We start from the raw sequence: 12,879 nt of genomic DNA, 5'->3' as shown, positions 1-12,879 counted from the left end.
GAATAGGGCCTGCTGGAAGGGGGGAGGGTCTGTGGGAGGTTGGCTGGCTGTGGGAGTGCACTGACCACTAGGGGGCAGTTCCTGCGTGAACCTCTGCCCCCTGTTGGTCAGTGCACGTCATAGTGACCAGTTGTTCCGATTGTTCTGGTCATTCGGTGGTAATGGTCGTTTAGGCTTTTATATATATAGATTTCATTCTCATAATAACCCTGGAAGGTAGGGACAATTATTATCTTCCTGTCTCAGATGAGGAAACTGGGCATGATAATATTAAATGATGTGTCACCAAGTCAGTAGTGTAGAGACAGGATTTGAATCACGGAAATCAGACTCTTGAATTCATGCTCTTAACCCCTGTTTTCCAAATGCCACTGGACAGAAAAGCTCTCTCTGAGGACTGAACTCTAAAGAACAACCAGGTACAGGCCAGATGGGAAAAGAACAGAGCTCTGAGAGGGAAACATGGAGGGCTGGGGTGGGAACGAGCTTAGGTGTCTGGGTTTGTGAGGACTTTGGTTGAATGAAGAGAAGCGTCGATGATGCAGGAGCTGGGAGCCTTACATTCTAGGCAGAGAAGGATACCTTCAATTCTATGTGCACTGGGCGCCACCACATTATAAAGCTGGAGGCAATCACAAAATGGTTTGGGTAAAGTATATGCGACCTTTTATAGGGCATTTGAAGGGGATAGAGGAGATGTTTTTCAAGAAGGACCAGTTTGTCGGTGGATAAAGTGTAAGGATTGGAACAGAGATGGAGAGTCAATATTGATGTCAAGATTGAGCCTGGGAGAAAGATGGAGCTATGACTCCATGAAAGACACAGGGAGATCCAGAGGGGGAACCAGGTGGGGGGGCGGGGGGGGTGAAGGGGCTGCCCAGGATTCAGGAGCCAGGAGGCAGGTGATGTGCTAGGGAGGGGGCGGCATAGCCTGGTGGCCACCTGTGCATGGGAAGCACAGCAGGTGTGCGAACAGTCACACTGCATTTCCGACCATTTCTTACACTCCCACTGGCAGTCTTTTTATTAATATATATACTGGCATATATATATATATATATATATATATATATATATATATATATATTATTGATTTCCTAGAGGAAGGGAGGGGGAGAGAGATAGAAACATCAATGATGTGAGAGAATCATTGATCAGCTGCCTCCTGCATGTCCCACACTGGAGATCAAGCTCACAACCCAGGCATATGCCCTGACCAGAAATCGGACAGTGACCTCCTGGTTCATAGGTCGACTCTCACCCACTGAGCCGGCTGGGCTATCCTGGCTTTTTTAGACCTTCCAAGGAATTCCTGCTTGTCCTGCCTTTGGAATCCACATTCAAAAAAGGACAACACAATATAAAACTCAACCATCAGATTTCTTAAAGGACAATGTACAAACTCCTTAATGATTTAATTTTTGTGTAGTGTATCATGAATATTATTCTGTGTTATAACTGTAACTCCATAGTACATGTAACTATTTTTTTTTTTTTTTTTTTTTTTTTTTTTTTTTTACTGTCACAGCCATTGCTGCAAGTAAACATCTAGATAGCAATGATGAATTCCCACAGGCCTTTATTCTAGGAATCCCAGTGGGTTTTCTGTTGGGTTAATCTCTGGTTTATCAGGCCTGGCTTGGCTTATGGTGTCAAAGGGTAGCCACGCCTCAATTTCTTAGAATTTGGGAAGTCTCTGGAGGAGGAGCCCCTTTTCCTTTGTACAGAAGCCAGATGGGTTGGCAAGAGAGGCAACAAGAAAGGATGACCTCAGCTGGGAGGATGGATGGAGGGAGGAGAGAAGGAGGACCTCCCAGTGGTTGGAGTCAGTGTCAGGGACAGAAGTTGAAGGGCCATTACTCGGTGAAAGAGTTAAGCATGTCCATTAGGACTTCTTTCCAAATAAGACCGGAATCTGGTGTGAGTCACTCTAGAACAGACCTGAGTCCCATTTCACAAACATTAACATAACTGGTTGTTGGAATAGGAATGCGTGGTTATACTGTAAGGGTTTTGAGCAAGTCCTTGGATAGTCCTCTAACGAAAAAGAGAGAGAGAGAAAGAGAGAGAGAGAGAGGAGCTTAATTTCTTACATTGAATTTGTATTCGCTTTGAAGTTTCTCGTTTTGCATATTTGCTTCTCACACATTTTTCTTTTCTTCTTTTTTTTTTTTTTCAATCATAAACTGTGGAGCTTTGCTATGCTTTCCCCAGCTGTCTGTTTCCCAGGATGTGTGCTCTGTGGACATGGCTTTGTTCCCAGCCTGTCATGGAGCAATTATCTGTGACACATTCTTCAAAGCAGGCTCAGTGTAAACACAGACCCATTACAAGCTCTTGAAACGTGGAGAGGCAGATATGCAGGAATCTCTGGTGCAGTTCCTTGCATGTGGTAGCAGCTAAATAATGTATAAATGTGAAATGACCGTTCAGTAAGGAAGATATTTGATCACATCTTTTTTAAAAAAATATATTTTATTGATTTTTTACAGAGAAGAAGGGAGAAGGATAGAGAGTTGGAAACATCGATGAGAGAGAGACATCGATCAGCTGCCTCCTGCACACCCCCCACTGGGGATGTGCCCGCAACCAAGGTACATGCCCTTGACTGGAATCGAACCTCGGACCTTCCACTCCGCAGGCTGACGCTCTGTCCACTGAGCCAAACTGGTTTCAGCTTGATCATATCTTTTACTTTACGCTTTATCTCTGTATTATGCCAATGGAGGCATCAGTCTCCGAGGCAGAATGTCTGGAATGATGTAGCTAGTTATCCAGACCTTCAACTTCTCCTGTGGCTCCAACACTTTCCATCACTGTGTCCCCCGCTCTCTGTTCCAGAACCTTCCATGTAATTTGGATTTTAAGTATTTGGGGGACTGGTGACTGAATAGCTTGTCATCCAGGACTCACCTCCTGCCCGGGGCTTGTAGGGGGACAGGAGCATGGACCCCGCCATCCTCACCTAGTCACTGTCCAGGTGAGATGCCCAGGGGTCCCTCACTTTGGGAGCCATCAGCCCAGCCTCTGTCTGTCCCATGGGACAGGTCCCCTTCAGAAGAGAGAGTGCTGGGTGGCTCGCAGGAAGCTGCGGGCCTCGGACTCAGTAACGGCCATGGGAGCCCATTGGAAGAGCTGGGCCCACACACATGGCCCTAAGTTTTGAACCAACACCCTTTGAGACCTGGACTTGGGCATCACGGGGCTCACGTGGGCCAGGTCTGAACATGTTAGTGCGGAAGGCAAAGGCCTCAGGTAAGCGGATGAACCGGCATGTTCAGAGCCACATCCAGTGAATGTTAATTCTGCTTTTCCTAGTTTTACTTTGTGGGGGCCACTTCGTTGCAGCACCTCTTTTTGCTCCATTCCACTTCACATCCTCCACGTCTCCCATCCCTGGGGCTGGTTCAGTGGTTCCAAGGGAAGGGGAGGGACTTGGAGGGAAGGATCTCTGTGCAGCACTCGGCAGGGCTCCCTGAATCCTTGTCTCCTCTTCATGGTGCAGACTCTTCCCTCAGCGGCCTGCCCCCTGGACTGTGTGAAGCCATTAGTAGGAATGAACACTTAACTCCAGGCATTTAGACTGTAATCCTGCTAAATAATTTGTTTCCTGTTTTATATTGTTTGCCTAGGAGAGGGGGTGGAAAAATCCAGAAATGTTTTCCAGTGCATTTCCTTCCTTCCACCCCCAATCCTGCTAAAGATACAGCAGTGCAGACTTCATGGTGGCGGGAGGCTTATTCCCGATGCTAAATTCTCATGTACCCAGATCCTCTCCCGTAGGAATGGCATCCCAGACTCTTCATCACTCAGTGCTAGCACATGCCAGGCCCAGACAAAGGGCCAAATCGATATATTGATTGCTTGCCGATTTTTTACCCTGGTTTTGAACTCTGCAGGGAATGTGGCCAAGACATTCTGGTCTACTTGGGAAGGCCTCCACTTTCTCTTTCTTGCCACCGTTCCATTTTTTTACCTGCTGAAATCCAGCTCCATCCTCACAACTGCAATTGCTCATCTTGTGGTTGCCAAATACTTTCATTCTGCGAAAGCAGTGGTTCTCAACCTTTCTAATGCTGCGACCCTTTAATACAGCTCCTCATGTTGTGGTGACCCCCAACCATAACATTATTTTCGTTGCTACTTCATAACTGTAAATACAACATGTCACAACCCACAGGTTGAGAACCGCTAGCAGGGTCGCCTAGGACCATTGGAAAACACAGATATTTACATTACGATTCATAACAGTAGCAAAATTACAGTTATTTGGCTCCAGATTTTATCCTCATCCTATTTCCATCTTGTCTTGCTGCTTTCTTGTTGACTTCGTTCATTCCTTTAGATTCCACTTTTACTTATGTTATAAATGATGTGCCAAATATAAACCCAGCGCTGTTTTTCTCCTCTGTGCCAGACCTGAGTTTCCAACTGCCTATAGGACATCTACACTTAAATGACCCCCATTTGATCACAAATTCCAAATCATCACCATTATTTTGCCTACCCCCAATCTCCTTTCTCTTCACAACTATCTCATTCCAGGCAGTTAAAACGCATTCTTGCCAGCCAGTGTGCTTCAGTGGTTGAGCATCGATCCATGACCCAAGAGGTCACTGGCTCAATTATCAGTCCGGGCACATGCAGGCCCAAAACCCAGTGGGAGGGCGTGCAGGAGGCAGCTAATCGATGTTTCTCTCTCATTGATGTTTCCATCTCTCTATCCCTCTCCCTGCTTCTCTCTCTAAATCAATAAAAACATAATTAAAAAAATTTTTTTTCAATAGAAATACAAAGTAAGTGTTCATTATTGATATCTCTCTTCTTCCACCTTGCTTACTATGACTGTCAAAAATTTTCCCCAAGGCCGAGACCGGTTTGGCTCAATGGATAGAGCGTCGGCTTGGGGACTGAAGGTTCCCAGGTTCGATTGCAGTCAAGGGCATGTACTACCTTGGTTGCGGGCATATCCCCAGTAGGGGGTGTGCAAGAGGCAGCTGATGGATGACTCTCTCTCATAGATGTTTCTAACTCTCTATCTCTCTCCCTTCCTCTCTGTACAAAATCAATAAAAAAAAATATTAAAAAAAAAAAATTTTTCCCCAAGAAAACATTTCTTCCATTTGCTTCACTGCCACTGCCAACACCCAACCGGGCCCCAGCACTGGCTGAGTGTCATGGACACAGACCTCTCAGCCTCTCCTCTCCCGCCTGCCTCCAGACTCCCGTTCTCTTCCCTGGTGACCTGGCTACGGTGGGCCCGTCACTTCCCATCTCCCAAACCGAGTGGCCCTCCCTGCCTGCTGAGGGAAACGTGCACCCTTCCTGCTGTTCTCAACCTTCTGTCCCGTGACTCCCAACCCCCTCCCTCTGTCTCCTCCCACAGCGAATGGATTGACACCCCTCCCCATTGAATGCCTCCTACCCACCATGCACTGGGGCTATGGCAGTGGACAGAGGTCCCTCCCACTCCTTATGGGGCTGGCATTTTCCTGAGCCAGTGAGCTCGCTGCTGCTCAGCCTCCTTGCTGCCCGCTGCCTTTCACCGCCACTGGTGGAAGTCCAGCTCGTCTTCCCTCCGCCCAGAGCCGTCCTCAACGTCTTCAAACCACAGTGGCGAGTCCCTTTTCAGAATTCCTGTTGTTCTTTACTTATTCTCTGACTTTTTCATGTATTTCAGTTATAATTCCGAACTGGATAGTAATATCCTTGAGGTCCACTGGTTTTTGGTTGTCGGGCTAACTATGCCCAATGTTGTGTGTGGGTGTGTGTTTGTCATTGTTGTAGTAGTATGCACAATAGCTACTGTTAGTCTGCAGTTATAGGTAATGAGGCTATAGTAATTAGGATAATACTGTGAACCACGCACGCCATGAAGTGCTTCACGTGCATTTTCTTATCTAATGAGTATTTATTACATGCTTAATTAACTGAAGTCATAGACTCCGTGTCATCGACCTGCTGTGGGTCTCAGGGAAGTCACTTCTGCTCAGACTCAGTTTCCTCTCCAGCAATACTGGGAGCTGGACATCTGCTTTTCGAGGTTCTTTCCAGTTCCAACCCTGGCCTGGGTTGGATTCCAGTCCAGTCCACTCGTTTCTAGGGATTCCTTCCCGTGTACCCTGCACAGATTTACTGCTTAGGAAATATAAAACAATGATGGCACAGTTCCCGCCCTCAAAGTTTTCACCATCCTTTGTAAATAAGAGGAAGCCGGGGTGCCTGAGGGGGAGAGAGCAAGGGGCCAGTTACCTCACTAGGAAAAGGCGGGGAGGTCCCTGGGGGTCGGTTCTAATTAGAAGCTTCCTGAAGGAGGAGAGGTTTCCGCCCCGTGGGAAGGAGGCCATGGACGGAGTGGGAGTGCAGAGGCACCTCCCGGCAGAGCCGGTGGGCACAGGTCTTGAGCGGTGAGCCGGACCGGCTGTGCTTAAGGCCGGCCGGCCAGGCATTCTGCTCTGAGCTAAATTTAAAGGGTGACTCTACTGGTGTGGCTGCTGCGGGCAACCGGAGAATCTGGACTGCATCCGAAAAGCATGTGGCGCTCCTGGGGGCGAAACTTGTGGCTATTTGAGACGCATCCTCCGATTGAACCCTTTCTTCTGGCATCTGCACAGGCTCAGCCCCCGGGGAACATCTGTCTTAGAGGGACACATCTGGATTCCTGGCACAACGCATCACACTGACAACGGGCCAATCCCAGTGTTTCATAGTAATACAATATTTATTTAGGACTCTCCTCATTTTGAAGTGGAACTGGAGGGATTTGCAAATATGTTCACAGGGACAAGATAAAAATACAAGAGGTAAAACAGGAGATAAAAGTAGAAATGGGGTGAGGCAAAGGAGAGGTGCGCATGCTCAAAAGCTCTGGATACTTTTACCAGAGGTGGGCTGCCTAGCGGGGGCTCGCCTCTGAGCAACGAATTTTGTCCTAAAGCAAAGTGGTGGGTTTTTCTTTTCTTTTCTTTTTTTTTTTTAATAATAAACATTTTACTTTAGAACTATTTTTTATTTATAAGATTACTATCATATACAGAGGTAGTATAGAGAATTCCTGAATACCTTATGCCCAGTTCCCCTATTAGTGGCATCTTATATTAGTATGATGTATATAACCCCATTAATGAACAACATTGATACAATATTAAGTAAAGTTCACAGTTTATTCACATTTCTTTTATTACCTAATGTCCCTTTTCTTTTAAATTGTTTTTAAATTTTTCAGTTACAGTTGATAATATTAGTTTCAGCTGTACAATATAGTGACTAGGCATTTATATAACTTACAAAATGATCCACCCCAATAAGTCTAGTACTCATCTGAAACCATGCATAGTTATTATATTATTGACTACATTCCCTAAGCTGTACTTCACATCCCTGTGACTATTTTTGTAACTGGTAATTACTTCTTAACCTGTTTGTTTGTTTTGCTTTTCATATTTCCCATGTAAGTGAAATCCCATGTTATGTGCCTTTCTCTATCTTATTTATTTCACTTAGTATAATACCCTCTAGACCAGGGGTCCTCAAACTTTTTAAAGTGGGGGCCAGATCACGGTCCCTCAGAGAGCTGGAGGGCCAGACTATCTGAACTACTAATTCCTACTGTAACACCTCGGCTGCGCTCACTGCCCAAAAAACCTGGCGGGCCGGATCAGACTCCTCTGCGGGCCGCATGTGGCCCGCGGGCCGTAGTTTGAAGACCCCTGCGACTCATCCCTGTTGTTGCACATGGCAAAATTTTATTCTATTTTATGGCCAAGTAATATCCCATTGTATATATGTACCATTTCTTCTTTATCCCCTCATCTGTCGATGGACACTTAGGTTGCTTCCGCATCTTGGCTACTATAGATAAAGCTGCAGTGAACATAGGGGTGCATGTATCTTTTCGAAGGAGTGTTCTGTATTTCTTTGGATAAATACCCAGAAGTGTCCTCAGCATGGACTTTTCTCTCTATCCTTACTTATAGGACTTCTGTTCAGCTAGTCTTCAGGTGGATCTCATTGATGGTTGTTCTATAATTTAGTTGTAATTTTGATGTGGTTGTGGGAGGAAGGGAACATAGCATTTACCTACTCTTCCATCTTGATTGGAAGTCTAAAATACAGTTGTTATTTTTATTTTGTGCGTGGTTTTACTTGATTTTATTTTTTATTAAATTTATCAGAGTAATATTGGTTAACAACATTATATAACTTTCAGGCGTATGAGATTATAATTTGATATCTGTGTGCTCAACGCCTAAAGTCTAGTTTCCTTCTGTTCCCATGTATCTGACCCCCTTTCCTCTTTCCCCTCCCTCTACCTCCTCTGGCCACCTCCATGCTGTATGTATGAGTTTGCTTTTATTTATTTTGTGTGTTCTTCTTTTACTTTTTATTTTTAATTATTTTTATTGTTTACAGATGTTCCCCCATTGGCCTCTCCTCCTCCCCTCTCCTACCCCCTCCCCAGGCCTTCACCCCATTATTGTCTGAGTCCAGGGGTTAGGCATATGTGCATATCAGTTCTTTGGTTGATCTCTTCCCTTCCATCCCCCCCCCCCCCCCTTTATTTTACTTTTTGTTTTATATTATACATATGAGTGAAATCATAGGTGAGTTTTTTGTGTTTGTGTTGTTGTTTTTTTGTCCTTTTCCATCTGACTTATTTCACTTAGCATAATCTTGAGAGAATTAGGCAGAGTTTTTATTTTTAACACAATAATGTAGCATCTTGAAGATTCCAAGCTTGTATTCAGAGAATTGTCCTTGCTGATGAAAGAGATTGTGCACATTGGATAATGCTGGGTGTTTTCTTTACCTCAACTGTTGCTGCAATGAACTCATTAACAACACAAGCTGAAAGCAAAACACGTGCCCAGGCTTTCTGGCTGAGTTTCCGTGGCTACGAGGCAGTGGACCCGTGGTTCTACTTAAGGAAACTTGAGCTCTGAGATGGAAGAGAAATTCCTCTCTTTAGAAAACTGTCTTCTTTTTAAATCCTCACTTGAGGTTCTTGTTTCCATTGCTTTTTAGAAATGAATGGGAGAGAGGAACATCGATGAGAGAGAGACACCAATTGGTTGTCAGGGATCAAATCTGCAACCCAGGTACATGCCCCTGACCAGGAATTGAATCTGTGACCCTTTGGTACGAGGGCTGACACTCTAACCACTAGGCACACCAGCCCAGGCCATAACTGTTGGTTTTTAATTCCCATTTATTTATTTATTTAATATATTTTATTGATTTTTTACAGAGAGGAAAGGAGAGAGATAGAGAGCTAGAAACGTCGATGAGAGAGAAACATCGACCAGCTGCCTCTTGCACACCCCCCACCGGGGATATGCCTGCAACCCAGGTACATGCCCTAGACCAGAATTGAACCCAGACCCTTCAGTCCTCAGACCGACGCTCTACCACTGAGCCAAACCGGTTTCGGCTTTAATTCCCTTTTAGAGAAAGTTCTTGTCTCTGCCTCTTCCCTCTACACACACCTCCCCCAAACACACTTTTTTTAGTTTGTGCCATCAGAGAGAGGGCACTTTGCCCCGACCCAATTGGCATTCATATGTGAGAAGAGGGAGCAGAGATCAAAGGCCTGGGCCCGGTGTGTGTATTTACATGTGAGAACAGCGAGCAGAGTGAAGGCCCGGGTGTGTATTTACATGTGAGAACAGGGAGCAGAGGAGAAAACCTGGGTATGTGTATTTACATGTGAGGACAGGGAGCAGAGGCGGAGGCCCAGGTGTGTGTATTTACATGTGAGGACAGGGAGCAGAGTGAAGGCCCGGGCCTGGGTGTGTGTATTTACATGTGAGGACAGGGAGCAGAGGAGAAGACCTGTGTGTGTGTATTTACATGTGAGGACAGGGAGCAGAGTGAAGGCCCGGGCCTGGGTGTGTATTTACATGTGAGGACAGGGAGCAGAGGGAGCAGAGTGAAGGCCGGTGTGTGACAGCTTTGCTCCGTTTCAGTGTGAAGCAGCACGAGCGCTACGGCCAGCTGACCCTGGTCAACTCCACCGCGGCCGACACGGGCGAGTTCAGCTGCTGGGGGCAGCTCTGCACTGGCTACGTCTGCACGAAAGACGAGACCCGAACCGGCTCCACCTACATCTTTTTCACGGGTAAGAGGTCTGCCGCCTCAGTGGACTCTTCAAACGCCGGGACTCGCTCAGGGTGAAGGCTCCACTGTGCGCTGAGTATCCATAGCGACAGTCAGAGCCCTCCCTGCGGTCAGGCCCTGGGCTCAGGGCTTTCCATCAATGCGTTCAGGTAAGCCTCTCACCAGCCCTTCAGGGCGAGTACTAACACCATTTCCATTTCCTTTTCCCAACGGAAAAGCTGAGGTTGAGAGATGAAGTAAGTCCTGAAGGTCATGCTACAAGGAATGCCTGTTATCAGAATTTGAACCCAGGACCGTCTGACTCCAGAGTTTGGACCTACATCGTCCAGTATGGTAGCCACTGGCTATTTACGTTTAAATGGGAATTAAATTTAAACAAAATGTAAAGCTCAGTTTCTCTGTGGCCCTTACATGTTTCACGGGCTCCATTGCCACGTGCGGCTGGTGGCCGTCCCGGTGGACACGTGACAGAGAACACCTCCATCATGGCAGAAAGCCCGGCTCTCAGCTTTGAGTCACGTGCTCTCATACCTGCGATGGCCTTTCCGGAACCCCCGCAGGCCTAGGATGCCTGGCCAGGGGCCTCTCTCTATTTGTTCTCGTGAGTGCTGAGCGGAGGGCCGCGGGGCTGGATTCCCAGAGGAGGTCGTCCTTCAGTCTCCAGCCCCAGTCCCTGGGCGAGGTGCCTGAGAAGGCGCAGGTCAGAGTGAACTCTCCTCCCCGTGGTGCTAGGTCTGGCGTTGCCGGGGGCATTGCACTTGGAGAAACAGGCTCTGCAGAGGAGGTGGCAGTCCCCTCCTCTTGAAGGAGGGGGATGGGGTTCTCCAGGGCCCAGTGGTCAGGGGCAGCTTTCAGGCCTTACAGGGGCCATCCCCTGATGAAGTCAGAATTCTTCCCTTAAAAAAAAAAATGAATAAATTCAGAGATGAAGGAGGAGGGAGAGAGAGATACCGTGTTTCCTTGAAAATAAGACATCCTCAGAAAATAAGACCTAGTGCATGGAAAGATAAGACATCCCCTGAAAATAAGATCTGGCGCAACTTTGGGAGAAAAAATTAATTTAGGACACTGTCTTATTTTCAGGGAAACAGGGTAGAAACATCAGTGAGAGAGAATCATTGACCAGCTGCCTCCTGCCTGCCACACACTGGGGATCGACCTGGGCTTGTGACCTCTCCGGGAATCGAACCATGACCTCCTAGCTCATAGGTTGACGCTCAACCACTGAGCCATGCCAGCTGTGCCAGAATCCTTTCTGAGTGTCGTAGGCAGGCACTTTCAGGAGTTTTGTCCACTTCCTGAATCCATCTGCATTTCAGACCTTAGTGATTTAGGCCTATGATTCAAATGACCTGACGCCCTGGCCATTAATGACTGCTTTAATGAAATCTCATGTGTAATCCCTTCCCGTCCAGAGAGCGCCTCTCCGGCCAGCGCCTCTCATGGCCCCGGAGGCCCATGGGTCTCATTTCACTTCCAAATGCCCCCGGGGAAGTGAGCAGAACCTGCTTGTTATCTCTGTGTGAGAAATCATGACGCGGACCCTGAGGCTCAGAGGGCAAGGTGACCCGTTCAGGGTTTCATGGCTTACAGCGGCAGAATAAAGAGCCAGCCCTGTTTTTCTGACCCAGGACCCAGTGTTCCTACTGTCCTGCCCCCATTTTGAAGACCAGGTGATTGGTTGATGTGGCAGGCAGACCGGCACTAGCTATAGCATAACGGGCGTGGTCAAGGAGGACAGCTCGCAGTCGTTCACAGGTCATCCCTAGGTCATCCCTTCTGATCCTCATTTTGGAATGTGCTACGCAGAAAGCCCACGTGCCTCAGTGTTACACCGCCCTGGGAAGTAACTGTGGAAAAGGCACTGACGACTGGTCAGGGCCTCTTATGTACAATAGATGAAGACGGATAGCACATTTCACATGACAGGAGGAAGACTTTTCTGTCACAGTTAGCCCTGTTGTGTCTTCCCAAAACATTGGTTTTTGAACTGAGATTTTTGAACTGCAGACCTCCCTTGAGCAAAATGTCCTATTAGGGTCCTGGGCTCTCTCCGAGTTTTAGAGGCAGGTCTTCTCCCTCAACTCAGGGAAGCCCCTTTGTGAATCGAAGGAACACCCCCAAATTAGTATTCATTTCAACGTAAATATTATGTTGAGCATTGACCTATGAACCAGGAGGTCACAGTTCGATTCCTGGTCAGGGCACATGCCCGGGTTGTGGGCTCCATCCCCAGTAGGGGGCATGCAAGAGGCAGCCAATCAATGATTCTCTCATCATTGATGTTTCTGTCTGTCTCCTCCTCCCCCTGCCTCTTCGAAATCAATCAAAAAAGGGGGTAAAAGGGGGTGTGGCCCAATGTGTTGTAGCATTTTCTCAATCTTCACACAAAGCGAAGAGACCAGTTGGGTTTTCAGTATAGGGTTCAGCAGCCTGTCTTCTCAGTTCTGGTGAGTCTGCAAAACCAGGAAGGGCTGTGATGAGAGCCGAGCGTTCCTCTGCTGGCTCTGGATCCCCTCAGAACATATGCTTTCCCTCTGCCCGCACAGAGGAACGTCTGGCGTTCATTCTGTTCGCGTGTTCCCCGGAGCTTGATGGCAGACACTGTGAAGCTTCCTTTTGATTGTTGGTAATTTGTGCCATTTTTGTGTTAATTTGTGCAACTGTCACATATTATATTTAATCTTATCCAGGAGGCACTCATGTGTTTCCCCCCGACCCCCTAACTTTTTATTGAAGTATAACAAAGTGCACACATCATAG

General features: G+C 47.1%; 1 protein-coding gene across 1 annotated transcript in view; it reads left to right on the top strand.

Annotated features, from left to right (window-relative positions):
* PDGFRL (platelet derived growth factor receptor like) overlaps positions 1–12,879 on the top strand; it is a 38,148-nt gene that overhangs the window by 19,441 nt on the left and 5,828 nt on the right. The window contains exon 3 of the mRNA XM_084879246.1: positions 9,966–10,117. Within this exon, the coding sequence (XP_084735372.1) occupies positions 9,966–10,117 (152 nt within the window). The remainder of the gene's footprint in view (positions 1–9,965; positions 10,118–12,879) is intronic.

Source organism: Pipistrellus hanaki (genome assembly GCF_964339955.1).
Source record: "Pipistrellus hanaki genome assembly, chromosome: 3".
Taxonomy (NCBI): Eukaryota; Metazoa; Chordata; class Mammalia; order Chiroptera; family Vespertilionidae; genus Pipistrellus; species Pipistrellus hanaki.
Note: the sequence above shows the minus strand (reverse complement) of the source record. Positions and strands in the feature narration are given on the sequence as shown.